The following is a 19,871-nucleotide window of genomic DNA, read 5'->3' as shown; positions in this document are numbered from 1 at the left end:
AGCCAATATAAGTTAAACAGTGTCTACACAGACACTGTGTCACCCTGACTACACTGACGCCTCTCGTGGAGGTGGAGTTTTTAATGTCTGTGTAGTAGGGCACTTACATACTACAGCCTTGCTTCTGCCCACGTACTCGAACATAATTAGGTTGACATAAGCTGCCTTACATGGACCTAACTCTGTAGTGTAGGCCAAGCCCTAGTGGCCATCAAAAGTGTTCTTTAAAACGAGTTGCCAAAATGCAGCATAGGGACCAAATGTGCCCCATGTAGACAAGTCTTATGGTATTTAGTGTTTTTCTTGAAGCCCCAACTTCAGAATCTTAGCTTTCATTTAGGAAAAAAAAAATTGTTGTCCTCGTGGTTAAAGAGAAGAGACAGAAAAGGTGACCCCTAAAGACTTGAAACCTAACTATCTAGCAAATAAGAACCTAAAATGTGTTATTTTTGAAGTGTCATGATTCACGAGATTAGTTTAAAAATGTTTGTGGTCTGTCATGTTTTTCGAATGCTTGGGCTTGGCAATACTGTTGGTCCACAATGTGTGAAAGTTGTCTAAACCTCAGTGTAGAGGACAAGACTAAAGGTCTCTGCAGACAACATTCCACTTCGATCAAAGTGGCCTGGCAGTATTGCGTGTTGAGACCTGTCGTCTGTACAGGTTGACTCTTTGTAACAATGAGTTCAGCTGCAATCTACATTTATGCAGCCAAGGCTTCCAGCAAGTAACCTAACTTAGGGCTGCAATAGCAGCATTTGGGTACCCTTGTTTACCAGCAACCTACCCTTTGAAGATAGCAAGGCAAAAACAGCCCTCTGGTTACCTGCAAAGCCTTTTCAGTGTCTCCCATTTCCAGCAAGTGCAGGAGGTGCTCCTGGTGAAGACTGATCAAGTGTTCTTTTGGGACAGGGTATAAGTGACCCCATTCTTCACACAACTCATAATCCTAAGGAGAAGGAAGGCAAACAACAACTCCCTTCATTATGGCTATTCTTGCCCACGCTCTGATTAACATTTCAAGGTCAGCTCAGTAGACTTACAGTACTCTTTCCACCAGCAAGAAATAGTTACAACTCCATGGTTGGACACTCACTGCATGCTGCTTATTCTTCCAAGCATTTAGAAAAACTCACCTAGCTTTGCCTCTCTTTGGTAAGGACAGCATGTTACTTACATACAGGTCACCTAAGAGAGTCACTCCTTGTCGGATTACTGAGGTAGAATGGAAGAAATGGGTTATGTATGGGAATAAAATTAGGACAAAACTATGGGGGTGCTTGGTTTTCATTTAAATCCTGACATTAAACAAGGATTCCTATTAGCTTCTGCAATACACAATTTATTAAGAGGTTTTTTTCTTGCCCTGTGAACTCTGTTGAAACAAGCATCTATAAACATTGCTTAACAAAATGTAGTAGTGCCACCATTTTCTAATTTTTAAACACAAAAGCCATGTAAGATGCCATACCTTTGCCTCCAGAATAACACTCATGATGGCCTGGGGATCATCAATGCAGGCTTCTTTCAGGTCTTGCCAGTCATTCCACGTTGGGACATCTTGCAAATTCAAAATCTAATAAAATAAAATGTTAGAGTTTCTATGAATGATTGTATTGAACAATATTTCTTCAGACCCATCACCAGGCCCAGGCAGATAGCTGAACTGGTTGCATCAGGAGTTAGCCCAAGCCAGGAAACTACATTTATCATAATAGAAAGGGTCTGGGAATCCTAGGTGATGCACTTCAATTTCAAGAGGACTAGATGAAAAGATTATATCACAGAGGCCTAAACCCATTAACATATATCTGTCTGAAGAGATTGCTGATAGAGTTCCAAGAGACAACGCAGCACCAGTTATGCTATGAATAGGCCAAACCTACTGGATAAGCAGGCAAGAATCTGGATTCCTCAACTACTTAGGCTTGTAAAACTGGGGTTGAAAATTCAAACAAGAATAAGTTCTCTTGGAAAGTTTCCAGTGATTGCTGCCTCTGTGCAGGTTGGAGGAAAAAGAGACCCTGAAAGAATGGACTCAAGTTCTTTGGATTTTTTTGCGCTTTTGTCTCCAGTCTTCTCTGGAAGAAAAGTACAGAGGCAACTGGAAAGGAAAAATTATGGATGAGGGAAGGAGAGAGTTAACCTGACATTTCAGCACTTTCAGAAAGTGGACGAGATTTAAATTTTGGATAAGGGCTTGGGGAGGATGTTTTATGTGCCAAAGAGAACCAAGGGTTAAAGAAGTATTTAGGCAAATATACTCCATACCTAGTTACTTAATAAAATGGCTTTTGTACCTTTTGATAAACCTGCAGTTCTCCTGTTTTGCTCTGCAGATCAGACTTCAGTTCTTCAGTTATGCCAGGATCACAGATGCAGTAAGCTAGGATTTCCAGACAAGCCTCAAGGGGCCACCTGTCCACGCAGTGCAGGGCCAATCTACTTCTCAACATTGCATCCTTCACTGGGAACAGATACTGCCAACCATCCTTATCTGTGAAAAGAAAAGCTACCAGCATGAAGCCCAGCTTCTATGCTTTGGGGAAACAGGGAGAGGAGAGAAAAGAATTTCCATTCTTTGAATCTGCCCACAGATCACCAGATCAGTCCCCAATTTCCAATCCCTATCTGAGATCGTACACTATAAAGAAAACTTATTCCCTTTACCGTCAGCTGTTGCACAGCTCAGCACAGCATCCCTCACGCTGGTCAGCTCCTCCATATCCTGACTGTACAGGTCCAAGACCGTCAGGGCTCTGGGCCAGTCCTTTGCAGCGAGCGCTTGCTCAAAGACTTCCATTAATACCTCGACAGCCATGGCAGAATGCAAGCCCAAGAGGACAAGCGACATGTACGGTTTGCCACAGAGGCCACTAACCAAACCACTACCCTCCTCCTGGGGATCCTGAAGTGGCTCAGACATGGTGAGAAGAAAATTCTCCAGTATCAAGAACTCCTTCAGTAATGTCTCACACTCTTTGGAAATCTGCTCCAGGCCCAAGGGGACCTCCCTCTTGCCCCGAAATTCCATCCATGACAGGCTTGGTTTGGGGACCTTCTGTATCTTGGATGCACAGAGACATGCCACAGTGGCCATTAGCTTTGACTGACACTTCAGGAAGGCCAGGGAAGAGGCAGTGAGTGAGTGCTGGTTCAAGTCAGCCAGGGAGGAAGACGGCTGAGTAGAATCCTCCTCAGAGTCCATAGCTGGATTGTGGATAGGTATCTCAACATCTGGCAAACAATGGTAGGCATGAAGATGTGCTAGGCTGCTGATGTTAGTCAAAAGAGACCTGGTCTGGCTGCTTTGCCTGGTACTGCACAAGGACAGTGGCTCACAACAACAGTTAATGATAACTTGCTGCACATTTAAGTTCAACTCTTCTTTTGCCAACAGTGAAGAGAGCCTGGAGGAGTGAAAACAGCACCAATTTAGCAGGTGCACGTGCATATTACCTTGCACTTATACAGGATCTCAAGAAGTATTACAAACATTAACAGTCCTCCGAGGTATGTACTATCCCCTTTAACAGGGGAAAATGACACACAGAGGTTGTGTATTGCCGAACATCACTTAGATTCAAGCAGCAGAGCTCTGAAGAGTCCCAGCAGCTATTTCTCTGCTCTTACCAATAGGCAACATGGCCTGAAAGTGAGCATCTACCTTATTAATTAAAAAAAAAAAGGCACTCCCAAGTCAGGCTTAATATCCTTTGCAACAGCTGCGTGTGAATGAGAATCACCAGGATTATGCACCTAATCCTATGTATAACCTTACAACAGTATATTTCGCTCCAAATTTGTAGTAAGGAAGGAACGTCCCCCAGTAAAGGGTGACAATGGAGACACTGGGTGTTTTCCACCTCTCTCTAGGACATCAAACAGGGAGTATCATTAAGAAGCAGATGGGCCCATACTATCCATTTCCTCAGCTCCTTTCCATTGCCTATATTTCTGTGAACTGTAAGTTTCCTGCAGATAAAGCCATTAAAATGAATAGCCTGACAATCCATCCCACTCTGTAACTAAACCCTGCATTTATTCCTCTGTTTTTGGAGGGAGACTGAGAAGGATCCCCTAGGATCCTGCTGACAGAGTCATATCAGCCTCCCCCACACCAAAGTGCTGGGCACAGCCTTTCTGGAGCTAGTGGATTCCATTCCGGGGGGGGGGGGGAGGGGGAGGAGGGGGGAGAGGAGGAATTTGAGAACAAAGCAAAGTTCCCAGCTCTAGCAGCTGCAGCACTGCCATCCTGGCCAGTCTGCGGAGGTCAGGACCCAGTGACTACCTACCTAGAACAAATGTACTGCGATCTCATTACAGCTCAATTAATGGGGTCTGCCAGGAAACGAATGGGATGGAATATGTAATTTAGCCAGACTACAGAAACTTGCTAAGCACAGAATATCAACTCTCTTTGATAAAGGCCCAACGTAGGGCCTACAACAAGAGGGCTTTCTGGTAATATGATTCACTCCAATTCTTAGTAATCACTCAGAGGCAGATTTACAGTAAAACACAGGGTGCCCCCCAGCAACAGGGGGCCCCAGGGCCAGGCAGCTGTGGGAGCAGAAGCTTGGTCCTGCCGGCTCCTGCTGCAGGCTCCACCCGCACCCACCGACAGCCAAGCTCCCCACTCCCCCGACTCTTCCCCACCTCTTTCCCCAAGCATGCCACGTTCCCGCCCCTCCCTCCCAGCGCTTCCCCCGCCACCGAACAGCTGTTTGCCGGTGCTCAGGTCGCTCCGGGAGGGAGGGGGAAGAGCGAGGCTGCAGCATGCTCATAGGAGGAGGCGGAGAAGAGGCGGGGGCGGGACCTTGGGGAAGAGGGCGGAATCGGAGCAGCGCAGATGCAGACCCTGCATCCCAACCCCCCAGCCTGCTGCTGTATGCTATCTTCCTCCCAGACCTGCACCCCCAGCCCTAAGTCCCCACTCACACCCTAAGTCCCAGCCAGACCCCGCAGCCCAATGGTTTTTTACAAAGCACTCTTAGCTAACTGTTGTAAAGCGCTTTGGATAACGGTACAAACAATATTTGGAAAAATCATTAAGTGGTCTGCTGAGATCCTCAGCTATTTTCAAGTGGTCTGTGAAAAAATAAGTTAGACTACAAAAACAATCAAGGTACATCACTTTATTTTTATTTACTTCCTATTACTTATAGGAGGAGATGGAAGAAAAAAAAGAATGAAAAACAGGAGGGAGCGGAGGGGGGAGATAAAAGAGAAGATTCATTTTCTTGGCTGGGTCCCAAGGAGGAGCCCCAAAAATTAAGCTGAGCACAGGGCCCCACTAACTCTAAATCCGCCACTTTAATCACTTAAATAGTGTGAAAGTGTACAGGGCACTGCTCAGCAGCAGGGCAGTGCCAAAGGTATAACAGATGCCTGCACTGTAGAGTTACAGAATTTGGAAATAGCAGCAAAGATAAAGAGTACATAAAATATGAACAGAGGAGGAGCGAGTTTTAAAGCTTAAATGCTTCATGGACCAGCTGTGTGTTTAGGATGTTTCTTGGCGGAAACAGTGGGAATTTATGTAAGTGGGCAAGTGATTCTGGGAAGATGCAGGGCATAGAACTCAAAAATGTAATGACCATTTACCATAAGCTATTACTGGTGGACCGCTCTGGGATTGGTTGTCTTCTGAAACAGACTTAGTAAAATCCAAACATAAATATACAACTTTGTTAAGTTTATTACCCTTTGTGCAAATATCTCCAAATGGTTAAAAATGTAAAATATACAGTAAACACCTGCTGCTCCAACAGCTGCACTAGCCATGGCTCTAGCAGCTAAGAGAACTTCACCCTAAAATTTCATGCAATAAGTCCCTTGTCTGATATACCTGGCTCAGGGCGATACCATGAAAGACCCTTCAGTTTGGTCCTCAGTACATAGCGACACTGAACAGCTTATAAAGTATTATCAAATATTGTCTCATTTAACACCTGCTTCAGTTATCTAGTCGCACACTTTCAGTACCAGCCCAATACAGAATTTAGAGATGGAAAACGTGCATTAGATAATCCAATCTACTTGCCTGCCAGTGTAAGATCCATGCCCAGAAGTTCTCAAAAGTGATCTTGGGAAACTATTTTATTTTGTTACATGTATAAGATGTGTGACCACTGTGCCCAGAAGTCAGACAGTTTCAATTTAAAAACCACAAATCCCTGGAGCTCTCAGTTCAATTCCCAATGGCCAGTAGTTGTCTAGATCACAAAATCGTTAAGTTTCACTAATTGCGATCCTCTCTGGCCATCTCATTAGAGAAGCCAGGGACTAACGCTTTCCTCAGATCTAGCAGAAGTCTGCTCTGCAGCCGTTCTAGTCATAGAGGACTTACAGTGCTGCCCAGTTCACGAGCACTAAATTCATCAGTTAAGTATTCATGAAAAACACCAACCTGTCAGGAGGAACTTGTCTCTCAAACAAGAGCAGAGAGAGCAAGTGAGATGGGCTCTGCTGTAGCAGTATGAAAGGGTTCCCCACCTTCACCTCTGCAGTTTGATCTACAAACATAAGAGAGACACATTTAAAAAACAAAACAAAACACTAAATTAATGTATTACACAGACTGAGTTCTAGTCAGCTAATCTGTACACTAGGCCTCTGAAGCCCAGATACTCATAATCACCAAGGCATGAGGGCCAGCAATGAAGCAAGTTGGGAACCCAAAGACCTAATTGCTCTGACTGATGTGCCCCACAATCTTTTGCACAATTTGGAGGAGGCATTGCAAGAACCAGCGTAGTGCCAGATGGAGAGCTTCTGACATCTGAGTAAGACCTGGCTGCAAATGGCAGAGCAAATCTGCTTCAGCATGAAAAACACTACAGGGAAAAAGAAAAGGAGTACTTGTGGCACCTTAGAGACTAACCAATTTATTTGAGCATAAGCTTTCGTGAGCTACAGCTCACTTCATCGGATGCATACTGTGGAAACTGCAGAAGACATTATATACACAGAGACCATGAAACAATACCTCCTCCCACCCCACTCTCCTGCTGGTAATAGCTTATCCAAAGTGATCACTCTCCCTACAATGTGCATGATAATCAAGGTGGGCCATTTCCAGCATAAATCAAGTTGCAGCAGGAGATTGTCAGAGTCACAACACATGCACTACTATAGTGATCTGCTTTATTAGAATTCTCTAGACACAGGTTAAATTTATTTTCTCAGCCTATTTTTTGTTTTGCTTGCCTTGAAGTAAGAATTTCTGGTGCTCTTGGGATAATTTCATTGAAACGCAGAGGGTAGCTGTGTAAAGCTTCTTACTTGTACTCGTCCCACAACTTAAAACCTAGCATTAGTAGAAATGCTGTTGGGGAATTTTTTTAATTATGTCAGCAGAGTTTCATTGGCCAGCAATGTGAAAAAAAACCACACCCTTAACAAACATAGCTACACCAACAAAAAACCCCAGTGCAGACACAACTTTACCGATAGAAGAGAGCTTCTGGCAACATAGACAATGTGGTTCAGGGAGATGGTGTTCCTATACTGACAAAAAGAACTGTTGGTGCACACCTATGGCTGAGTCTACACTAGGGGGCTATGCCAGTATAGGCTCTGTAGTGCAGAGGTACCCAGATACACCCCTTCTAAACTATTCTTCCACCTCCTAAAGCAGCAGGAAAACATGGAGCACCACTGGACTATTACCTCACATTTCTCCAGTTATGGAAACTGGAAGTCAATGAGAGGTTGTGTTACAGTGGGGCACAAGTACCTTCCACACATACAGTAACCAGACATGCCAAACCCATGAAAAAAAAAAAAAACACGCAGAAATTGGACTTGTTTTTGGCTTGATTGGCTTATGAGTTGCTTGTTGGCTAGTTTTTGGATTCTAGCTTGTTGCTTATTTGGCTTGTAGCTTTTTTTTTTTTTTTTTGATTGGCTCCCGGCAAGTAGGGGCAAGGGAGGGAGAGAGTCAGGGGTGCACAGCGGGCCCATCACAGTCTCATACTGCATGCCAGGGGGTTCTAATCACAGAGTGTTGGGGTTCTTAGGGATTGGCTTGTTTTGAAATGGGATTAGCTTGATTATTGGCTTATTGTGAAAGTCAGGGTGCTTATTTACCACGTGAAAGTTGGCAACTGTGACAGTGACAGGTCCTGATAAAGTGAAAGTCTGAAAAAGGTTCTGTCATCTTCCTTTTTCCTCTACCTCACTGAGGGATGTAACTTTAGAAGGCAGTTTATTGGGAAGCAACTCTTAAACCAGATTTGTGGAGTTCCACATTAGAGCAGCCCAGTGACTCCAGATTAAACTGGCTTGGTTTTTTCTCCTAACCGCCAGCACAATATACTCAGGCTAGGGCTCTTCTGGCTCACGGGGCACTACCACTAAGTGATTCTATGAGAACGTTCTGCCCGGTTACATCTACACAGCCCCATTATCTTCAATGCCCTTGCTACCCACCAAAGAAAACGGAAAGACTCCCATATAGTTGTTTTCCAGAATGGAATCATACTCTAAGAGTTAGATAACGTCACCCTCCTTGTGACAGGCTTCTCAATAGACACGTCACCTAGCTCTGTATTCAGGCTCCGTAGCACAACAGCAGCCAGCGTGTTAATATAATCAAAGAAGCTCTTCACACAGTCTGTCTGCACGCTGCTCACTGGCATGGTCTGAATGTGTTGGTCCAGGGTTTTCAGCAGAAGTTGGATTTGATTACGAACCGGATGTGCCTCCAACTCTGTAGGCTTCAGAGATGCCTGTTCTACCAAGCTGGTGATCAGGCTCCCTTTGGAGTCTAGTAAAAACAAAATTTGATTAGAACTGAAATGCTTAAAAATATAGGTGTGCTGGGACTTCTTCTACCCTAGCAAGTGCGTCCCTCAATTTAGAGATTACTTTCAATGGAAGTTAACAGGAATTACTATACTGGAACAGGCCAACAGCCCCATCTACTCTGGCATCTTGACTGAGCAGCAGAGGAAAGCGTAAACCCCACAAAATGCATCTATTGTGCAATACTGCATTAGTGGTGGGAAAGGATATAGATTTCTTCCTAAACTCAGCTGGTGGCCAACTCTTAAGTCCTGAAGCATGACATTCAAAGAGCACTTACAGTTCTCCTAGCTTTCTGTGAATCAAGATGGCATACAGATTTCCAACCCTTTTACTAAAGCTCTTTAGAAGTCTGATGGGTGAAAAATGTCACGGCTACAAATTAAGAACTTGGAGACTAGGCAGCAATTGTTCCAACACTGGATCAGTTATTCCTAGGAACAACGATCAGCTGATACATAGTTTGACCAATGAACCACTGACAACAGCAGGATTCTTAGGCTACCAAAGTTTTCCTGATGGATACTCTTGTTTACTCTCACCTTACTGGGCAGCAACAACCAAATACAAAGGGAAAAAACAGGAGAAGCAGAACTACCATTTGTTTAGCTATCATTTAACACCCAAGTGTTTTGTTTTCATCTAAACAGACACTGGGAGATTAAAAGTCATATCTGTTTTTAAAACAAAATTTCTTTTTGTATTTTTATCTCAGCTTATTAAAACTGAACATTTAAAAAATGAATTTACTTTTCATCATTGACATTTTGCTTCTCTCTCTGCTTGAACGAATAGAGCCTAATCAGTTTAACTTTTGCTACTGGTGAGCTTCTCATTTTGGTGCAACAGCTAACTGTTGCAAGGTTTGTATCACAAATGCTTGGGGGGGGGGGAGGAGAGAGGGAGGGGAGTTTAAATCCCCAAAAGAGTGTTTGCATTTACATGTACATGTACATGTACATTTGAGGATTTCAATAGCTCAGACATAGGTGAGAGGTTTATTGCAGGAGTGGGTGGGGGTGAGATTCTGTGGCCTGCGTTGTGCAGGAGGTCAGACTACATGATCATAATGGTCCCTTCTGACCTTAATATCTATGAATCTATGTAAGAAAATTCACGACAGCATTGCTACCAATACTAGGTTTTTAAAAACTTATTTTTATATTGTCTAAATTCAGGAACTAAACTACTAGGCTGTATCTCTTTACATCTCTGTTTTAGAGAGATATGTTTGTTTGTTTTTTTAAACAAGCACAAAGATGGTTGCAAGAGTCTTTAATGCTAAGAGAACCCATGAAATTCACCTGGAGAATCTTCAACATCCGTCAGTGTTTGCAGGACTTGATCTAGGTGCTGCGATAAAGCAATGTGATTAGCAATACAGTCCTCAGTCAGAGTTGGGTAGCACATCTGCAGAAGGTCCACAATATTGCATCGAAACTGATTACTTATTTTTTCATCTGAGACCTCTGTTGAGAAACAAAGATCAACAATAATGATAGTTAATAGTGGCCACTAAGTCTTGTGGAATTAAAAGACCCACAGAAAGAGGAGAAGCTTTACACTTCTAGTTAACCAATTCAAAATCAGCACACTTGGGTAAGCCATATAGATGATGTAGCTGGCAGAGCTAAATTTTCTAGTGGGAATTAAGAGGCCAGAGAAGGAAGTGTAAAAAGCCAAGATAAAAATACCTGTGCTATCATGCCCTCCCAAAGCCAGAGGCACTGTAGTTTAAAGGGTTGACAATTCTGTATTGTATTTAATTGTATCGTCAGTCAACTTTCCATCCTTGGCTTAATTCCTCTTCTGCTAGAGTGCATTCTTCTCTCCCTATCCCCAAGATATTATTTGCATGTCTGTTGCCTGTATTTCTTCTCTCCTCCTCCCTGCACCCAAATCTTTATTTCTCTGCATTATGCTCTTAAACTTCTTTTCCATGTTTAATGTCTCTCTGCCTCCCCAATGACCATCCCACAGACTATTCATTCTGCTCCCATCTGCCCTTTTAGGGTATGTCTACACTGCAATGTAAGCCCCAGGCTAGTAGAATGTGAGTTAACAGATCCCGGGTTTGTTAACATAGGGCTTGAGCGTCTACACTCATTTGTAACCCCAGGTTAGGAATTGTTGTCCCAGCCTCGGGCTCCAGCACATGCATTATGTGGGCCCGAGTCCAAGCACCCATATCCCAGATTTCCTAGCACCCTCCAAAATGTGGCCACTCTAGCCCTTTGTTCATGGTGCAGTGTGGAAACACTTGACTGCACACCAAACTTGATTGTCCAGAGGACAAAGAAAGTCGGACCATGAGATTGTGGAATACTTTTGGCAGACTCCTTGGATTGAGCCCTCCACCCTTGTGGGGCCCCTGATCCAAGCCCTGGATTAGTGTGATTTGTGTGCAGACAGAAAGGAGGTTAGAGGCTTGAGCCTGAGTTCAAACCCTGGGCTTACTCAGCTTTGTAGACATACCCTTAGGAAGGGGAGTAGAAACTCAATCCCCCTTGCTTCCCGGCTCCCCATCCCCTCCAATCAAACTCCAGCCCTTCTGCTCTCTGGTTCCCATTACCCTTCAATGAAAGAAGCTGTTCTAGTCTTCAGCTCTGCCTTCCCTCCTGAAAAGCTGGTGCTCTCTGGTTCCCTCTCTGGGGAAGGAGCCTGCTGCTTCCAGCCCTCTCTTCCCTAGCCACATGCCCAGCTCAAGTCAGTTTTTCACATCTTGTATGCTGGACTAGATTTTCAAAAAGATAGATGTATGTATGTATATGTGCACCCAAAACTACTCATGCAACAGTCAACCTAATTTGCAGAGAGATGCATGTATGTGCTTCTGAAAGTTTTAGTGCATGCCTGTGCCACAGAGAAAAACATGAGAAGATTTGATAAATTTTGTCATTTCAAGTTTTAAAAATCAAACATCAAATTTCATCATTTATATTAAGCTCTTTTAGAAGCAGTTCCCAATGGCTTCCGCATCTCAAGCTATTCTATGGCAAGCTATATTTTTCCATGGTGCTTTATGGAAATCTTTGGAAGACTCTGTTTAATGAGCAACTACTTAGCTATATTTACTTATCCATTGTGGTAAAGGCCAAATCCAGTTTATGGATTTTCAGTACACCCAAAAAAGTTGCTGATACATTAAACAGATACTCTGCCACAATACAAAGGGAATAGATACCAATTTAGCATACAAAAGAAATTTCAGAAGCAGCATAAAATCTGCACATGTACTCCCTAGCCCCGGAAAAACTAGCAACCAATACAACAAAAACCAAAACCTCAAAACACGCAGAAGGGAAAACACTTACCTGATTTGGATTGTCCTTGCGACATACAAGGATAGTTGAGAATTTTATTTATTTGTTGAAGAACTGCTGGGAAACCCCTTATGCCATCAGAGTGAAGTAGAATGAAGTCAAGTCTGCGGCCTAAAAGCAACATTGGACAAGGGAGGGAAAGCAGGGGTTGAGGATGGAAAACATATATGACAGAGTGATAAGCTTACATAAATCATGTTCTTTCTTTAGAACTCCATCGTTACTATGAATTATAGTTATTTTAAAACTAGATAGAGCATACAAGCATTTTTCCCCAATCCCACACAGCTGAATAGAGAAAGGGAAAACCTACCCCTTGTTTCAAAGCTATTATGTAATCGTCTCTCTGCTGTTTCCAACAGCTGTTTGCAGGTTTTCCACTGGTGGCACTGAGTACAAGCTAAGTCAAATGCTGCCATTGCTGAAGGGCTGAGATCTGCCACAACTTCACTCATAGGATCTGTATGCTCCAGCTGGACGCTGCTAGTCCAAAAGTTTTCTTGGAGAGTAGGGACAAGGCTTCCAGAGGTGGCAAGCAACTTATCAGTAACATCCGAGATGGAATAAAATACCATACCTAAACAATCCAGCAAAACATGCAGTTACTGGTTAAACTGAACAAATATTCTGTGTCCCATAATGGATAATCCTTTGGTCCTTTACTAATGCAATTCAGCATCTGGTCTGCTTTTTGGACCACTGCTGCACATGGAACAGAGGTTCACACTGAGCTATTCACAAAGATGCCTGGTTAATTTCCCTGAGTGGTTACAGCTAATTTAGAACCCAGCAACAAGACAGTCTGAATAGTTTATTATGTTCTGACAACATGCACCACCTTGTACTCATCAACATTGACTATCATCTATCATGTTGCCCAGATTTACAACTTTGTAAGGTTATTCTGAAGTTCCTCAGTCATCTCCAGTTTTTAAAAGCCTAAATAACTATTACCCATAGATTGTCAGCTCCCTGTTCTCATTTTCTAGGCCATTAATATAGAAAGGCCAGTTTATTCCTCTAAGCAATCATATCATAGTCACCGCTGTATCATCTGAGTTCTTGTTCTTCCTTATTTGTCTTCCACCTCTTAGCCAGATTCCTCATCTCTAATTTGTAGGATTCAATCCTTACCTGCCGCTGCTGCACTCCCAATAGCCTGAAGCGTTGAGCGGCCACTGCCAGATCTCCTGATTCCTCCAATACCATCAGCTGACTGATACACAATTTTATGCTCCACTTTTGCGAGCTCCCGCACCACCTCTTGATAGCGTTCCATGAAAACCAGCTCACCATAGCAAGCCGAAGACTCCAGATTAAACATCAAAGCCACCTGTCACAGGTAATAATGAACCATATTTCAAAATACTGTCTGAAAGGCTACATAACATTTTATTAAACTTACAAAAAAGCCTCAACTTGAGTAATTTCAGCCCACATGGCAATTTTATTCAGAAAGTTATAGATGCCTGAAAACAGGGATTTATAATGGAAGCATTTTTGCAATTATAGCTCTATAGCTCTGCTTGCAGGTGCCATAACACTGGATTTGGATTCACTTTAACAACTCACTTTTAAAGATGTTACAAGACTCCAATATATTGTACATTAAAAAGATGAAGTAGCTAGTCCCACAGTATAAATTAGTTCTTATCAGCCAGGGAATACCCTCTAGAACATTCTAAAGTTATATTAGCAACCCGCACAACCCTTGCTGTGTGGAACACCGGGGGTTCACCAGTTAAACCCTGTTCCAAGTCCTGTTAACATCAGTGTTGTAGAGACACAAAGTAGCAAAGAAAACAGATCTGTTAGTCCCAGGAGACGAAAATAAAAATACCATGTTTGCTAACTGGAATTGTTTAAGGGCTTGACATTTACCTACTGCCGACACACGGGTAACTATGCAAAAGCACTTGACAATGGCCCTCTCAATCTTAGCCAAGCCACTGCACTTTCTTGAGGATTCAACTGCCAAAATACTTCAGGCCAGTTTTTCAGAAAGACAGCCTGAAAGCTACATACAAAAATGCACATGCAATTGTAACTGAGTGTTGCAATATAGAGGAACAATTGCATGCACACGTTGGTTAACTGCACATGTAAATGAGGGGGCTAGGAGTCAATGGCAGACACTTCTGCACACAGACTTTAGGCCTCCTGTTCTGACAGCCTAGCCACAAAACACACCTCCTTCACCTGCCCATAAAGCAAGTGTGCCATACACACCAGTCCAAGCCAATAGCTAGGGGACTACAGCGTGCGTTTACATACTACAACTGGGCATGAATGTGGTGGAGTCATGTTTTTTGGATCAGTGACCAAAAAATAGCTTAAATACTGCCTCTCATTCAAGAGTGGTGTTTCACACATGGGCTCCTCACCTTCTCCCTCACCCAACTGGAACACTAAGACCTGGTCTACACTACGGGGTTAGGTCAAACTTAGCCGCGTTATGTTAATTTAAAAATGACTGCATCCACACAACCAACCCCATTCCATCGACCTAAAGGGCTCTTAAAATAGACTTTTGTACACCTCCCTGACAAGGGGAGCAGCGCTAAAACTGCCCTTGCTGGGTCGAACTTGGGGTAGTGCGGACGCAAATCGACAGTATTGGCTTCCAGGAGCTATCCCAGAGTGCTCCATTGTGACTGCTCTGGACAGCACTTTGAACTCCGATGCACTAGCCAGGTACACAGGAAAACCCCCGGGAATTTCTGAATGTCACTTCCTGTTTGGTCAGCACGGCGAACTCAGCAGCACAGGTGACCATGCAGTCCCCCCAGAATTGTAGAGCATAGAATGTTTCTACGCTCCCCCTATCATCTCCGTCCCTGAGGTTATCACAGATTAGAAGGCGAAAAAAAACTCGTGATGACATGTTTTCTGAGCTCATGCAGTCCTCCCACACTGATAGGGCATGGCTTAATGCACAGAGGCCAGGAAAGAATTAAGTGAGCGCGAAGAGTACAGGCAGGATGCGATGCTGAGGCTAATGGGGGAGCAAACGGACACGAAGCGTCTGTTGGAGCTGCAGGAAAGCCAAAAAGAGCACAGACCCCTGCTGCATCCACTGTATAACCACCTACCCTCCTCCCCATGTTCCACAGCCTCCTCACCCAGACACCCAAGAACGCTGCGGGGGGGAGGAGGCTCCGGGCACCCAGCCACTCCACTCCACTCCAGAGGATGGCCCAAGCAACAGAAGGCTGTCATTCAAACAGTTTGATTTTTAGTGTGGCTACAATAAGCAATGTGGCCTTGTCCTTCCCTCCTCCCGCACTCCAACCCACCCAGGCTACCTTGTCCGTTATCTCTTTTTTTTTTTTCTTTCCAATTAATAAAGAAAGAATGCATGGTTTCAAAACAATAGTTACTTTATTTTGAAGGGGGGAGGGTGGTTGGCTTACAGGGAATTAAAATCAACAAAGGGGGCAGGTTTGCATCAAGGAGAAACACACACCACTGTCACACCGAAGCCTGGCCAGTCACGCAACTGGTTTGCAAAGCCTCTCTGATGCGCAACCTGCCTTGCTGTGCTCTTCTAATCGCCCTGGTATCTGGCTGCTCAAAATCGGACGCCAGGTGATTTGCCTCAACCTCCAACCCTGCCATAAACGTCACCCCCTTTGTCTCACAGATATTATGGAGCACACAGCAAGCAGCAACAACAATGGGAATGTTGATTGCGCTGAGGTCTGGCCTAGTCAGCAAACAACGCCAGCAAGCTTTTAAACATCCAAAGGCACATTCTACCACCGTTCTGCACTTGCTCAGCCTATAGTTGAACTGCTCCTTACTAGTGTCCAGGCTTCATAAGCCATGGGAGCAAGGGGTAGGCTGAGGTAGGTACAACCACGCAGTACTGCCAGCTGGGAGAGCAGCCTGAGGCAGAAGCCTCCAGCTCGCATGATATTCCAGGCGGGACTGAATCTCCATGAGACGAAACTTAAAGAAGAGAATGACCTGGAGTCTCTGGCTCCCATTCGGTGCCCTAAGAGTAGAATACCCATGTCTGTCCAGGCGCCCCAGATCAACCTCACTGAGGTCTACCAGGAGCACCCAGGAGACGTACGACGGCTATCAGTCCTACTGCACCGTCTGCCACGAAGGCAAGGAGCTGCTGCTGTGTAGCAATGCAGTACCACATCTGCCAGCAGCACCCAGGAGAGGTACGGTGACAGTGAGCTGAGCAGGCCCCATGCTTGCCGTGGTACGGCATCTGCATGGGTAACCCAGGAAAAAAAGGCACGAAACAATTGTCTTCCGTTGCTTTCACGGAGGGAGGGGTGGAAGGAGGGAGGGGGGCCTGACGACATGTACCCAAAATCACCTGCGACAATGTTTTTGCCCCATCAGGCATGGGGAGCTTAACCCAGAAATCCAATGGGCATCGAAGACTGCGGGAACTGTGGGATAGCTACCCACAGTGCACCGCTCTGTAAGTCGATGCTAGCCATGGTAGTGAGGATGCACTCTGCTGACTTAATGCACTTAGTGTGGACGCAATCGATTGTATAAAATCGGTTTCTAAAAATTGACTTCTATAAAATCGACCTAATTTCGTAGTGTAGACATACCCTAAGTTAGGCCCAGGCCTGGTAAAGCCTTTGCAAACTTTGAATACCCAGCTGAAAAGAGGCTATTTTTAAAAAGAGAAAGAAAACTTCCTTGAGGGTAGTGGTTTAGATGCTGGTTTCCCTCCTGCTCCTGGATTCCCTCTGACACCTGGATTTGTGTTCTTCAAAACCCAGCTGGCTAGCACAGTAGAAATTCAATACAGATCTCCTCAACCATCACCAGCGCAGCTTCCATACAGAACCAACTTCCAAGTTTTATGTAGTAATGATCACACACACACTTACCTGATGGGCTTCTATAAAGTTCCCCCTCAGGATACAGGAGACTAGGAGCGACTCAGGTGGGGAGAGCATCATAGGGATGAGGAGGTTCTGCTGCTGAGGCTTCAGCCTACATTCCAGGTCACTCCAGCCAGACACAGTACTGGTACTTCCCTCTACAAGAGCAAAGAGGGAAACAACATGCTGGGTTATAATTGAAATAAAACTTATCAAGTACCAATGCTTCTCAGCTTTAATATGGAGATGGAGAATTTGAAGCAGGGTTTACAAAACAGTTGTAAGGGGTTGTATTGTCTGCTTTAAGTGACCAACATCCAGCTGATCACGATCATATATAATGCCTCCCACTGCAAAGAATCCAAAGCACTTTACAGAGATCAGTTCACCCATCACCTGCCTCTGTGGCAGACCCTGTTTAATAAACACTGCAGCATCACACAACTATTTAGGCCAGAAAGTGAAGAACATTTTCAGTTAACAATCCTACTGTTATATTTTTCATGGGATCTTCAGTAACTATTACTGATCTGGACCTCAGTTTTACAATTCACCTGAAGGACAGCACCCCCCAGCAGCCCACCATCTCCAAGCATCAGCAGGGGCACTGGCCCACTAGTAACAGAGGTATGAGTCTCAGGTACTGAATCAGACGACGATGTTGATATAGAACTCTAGGTGTTCATTGGTGGTTTTCTAATCAAGTGCTGACCAGGTCTATTCCTATTTAGCTTGTGAGATTAGCCAAGATCACAGCCTGAGGTGACAGGTACTCAGTCAAGTAGCAACTGTGACTGCTGATTGGACAAAGAAGCTGAAAGGCAACTTCAGGTCCAATAGACTCTGTATTCCACAGAAAAAGACAGTTTTTATATAGCATAATTCAGACAAAGCATTCCAGAACAACTGTCAACAGACATGAGTCAAGCAAAAAAGCCATGGTCTTGAGAGGTGATGAACCCACACAGCCTCCAATGAAATCAGCATGGCACTTAGATACCACAATGCCAGATGCCTTCGAAAGGTATGCGGGGTCACCTCAGGCTCTGGATTAGTGTGACTTTATCAGTGATATTTTAAAGGCACAACAGTGAGAGTCACAGTTCTAGCTCCTACCACAACCATTACTCCATCCAAGCACATACGTGTTCTGTATTAATGCATTAGCTCCTAAACGTACACAATATATATTTATATTGTAATAATAAGAGAGAAGACAATTCAGGGCCCTGGTGTCCCAGTGTTTGGGAGAGGGCAGTTGCAGTTCTGTAAGCCTTTTTATGAATTTAAATATTTTATATTTAACAAGTCTGTGGCCTCCTAGAGGTTCACAATTGTCACTACGCTGCATAACACAGCCATTTGCAAAATCACAGAAGCAGCAAGAGAGTGCTGATCTTCCCATCCCAAAAAGAACAGGTCCATGGCATTCAAATTAGAATCTCTGTTAGCAGGAGAAAGTCAAAGTCTAATGACTCCATCCTGCACAGAGCAGTGATGTGCACAAACCAATCAGTTAATTTCAGTACTGCATTATATCATTGTGTAACGACAAAACAAATATATCCTTTCAATGAGATTTAGTACCTGATGTGCTGGTGCTCAATTCACTGCTTGTACTCTCCAGTGATTGACTTGAAGTGCCCTCTTTACAATCTGAAGTAGAAAATAAAAACAGCACGAGAAATATATCGGACCCAGACAGGGCAATCAAAGCTCCTCTTCTGGGCAAAAGTGCTCAGTGGGGATAACACAGATTATTAGGCAAATGCAAGATACCACTGACGTGGTCTTGACATGAGCCATCACTTAAAGAAGACACTCACTCTGGAACAGAAGAGTGGGCCATCCAGTCTGGTCTCCTGCTAGTGGAGAATGTCAGATGCTTCAAAGGAAAATGTAACCACTCCCATTCCAAGAATAACCCTAGTTCTACAGTGTTGTTTGAGAGCTGAAAAGGATGTCAGATTTTCTTCCCCACAAGGTGATCAGTTTAAGTCTTGAGGCAGGAGACTCAAAGGCTACTGTAATTTTTAACCCACTTTCTATCACTGCAGATGCTATGCTCATCCATGGTCATAAACAGATTTTTTTGGGGGGTGTGGGTGTGGGGTGGGGTGAGGCTTTTTTAAAAACAAAACAAAAACCCCCACAGTATCTTGCAAGTTCCACAGAGTTATCATATGTATAGAAAGAATTATTTTCATGCATCAGTTTTAAATGTGTTGCCTTTTAATTATGAGGTGGATTTTGGGATAATGACATCTAACCAATGGGTACTGGACTGGGACCAGCCACACTTCACACAGAACACCAATTGTATTTATCGAGGATACTGACTAGAGAGCTAGAGGAGATAGAGTACTAGGCCAATCTCCAGTCCTGTGAGCCACACATCTTAAGACACCACCAATTAGTTTCCTATCCGGGTGACATGACATGCACTTGCAATGCAGCCTCCACGGCAATTTCTTAACTCACCCATCCTCCATCTTTGAGTTTGACGGCGCTTCCTCAAGCTGGAGCGTCTGGTTAAGGAGTAGTGTCTCTTGGAGGCTGCAAGCTGATTTTCTGAAAGAGTAGCAGTGTTAGTGATTTCTTTAGGAGTCATCGTCATACACATACAAATGCACTGGCTGGCAACTGGTCATGACAAAAAAAATGACCAGATATATAGCAAGAAACTAGGCACCTAGTACAAATAAGGATGAACACGCAACAGCGTGGTCCAGGGCAATGCCCTAGTGAGAAGTTCAGACTCATCTGTCCACAGATGTCAAGGAAGGTTCTGGGATTCCTATCAGTATGCTACTGCCCCTGGGCTCTGCTCAAAGTAACTAATATTTAATACACCCTCTGGAGTCAGGTTTGTTGG

General features: G+C 44.1%; 1 protein-coding gene across 5 annotated transcripts in view; it reads right to left on the bottom strand.

The window, feature by feature from the left end:
* The window catches only part of ZFYVE26 (zinc finger FYVE-type containing 26), a 70,592-nt gene that overhangs the window by 32,996 nt on the left and 17,725 nt on the right, over positions 1–19,871 (bottom strand). For all 5 annotated transcript variants that reach the window (XM_048854061.2, XM_048854059.2, XM_048854062.2 and 2 more), the window contains 13 exons: positions 19,478–19,567; positions 18,584–18,652; positions 17,003–17,154; positions 13,269–13,467; positions 12,448–12,711; positions 12,126–12,245; positions 10,116–10,280; positions 8,546–8,773; positions 6,413–6,518; positions 2,671–3,410; positions 2,301–2,497; positions 1,472–1,576; positions 827–949 (listed from right to left, as the gene is read on the bottom strand). In XM_048854061.2, coding sequence (XP_048710018.2) covers positions 827–949; positions 1,472–1,576; positions 2,301–2,497; positions 2,671–3,410; positions 6,413–6,518; positions 8,546–8,773; positions 10,116–10,280; positions 12,126–12,245; positions 12,448–12,711; positions 13,269–13,467; positions 17,003–17,154; positions 18,584–18,652; positions 19,478–19,567 — 2,558 coding nt within the window. The remainder of the gene's footprint in view (positions 1–826; positions 950–1,471; positions 1,577–2,300; positions 2,498–2,670; positions 3,411–6,412; positions 6,519–8,545; positions 8,774–10,115; positions 10,281–12,125; positions 12,246–12,447; positions 12,712–13,268; positions 13,468–17,002; positions 17,155–18,583; positions 18,653–19,477; positions 19,568–19,871) is intronic.

The sequence above is a fragment of the Caretta caretta genome, chromosome 6 (assembly GCF_965140235.1).
Source record: "Caretta caretta isolate rCarCar2 chromosome 6, rCarCar1.hap1, whole genome shotgun sequence".
Classification (NCBI taxonomy): domain Eukaryota; kingdom Metazoa; phylum Chordata; order Testudines; family Cheloniidae; genus Caretta; species Caretta caretta.
This window is presented reverse-complemented; position numbering and strand designations above follow the sequence as displayed.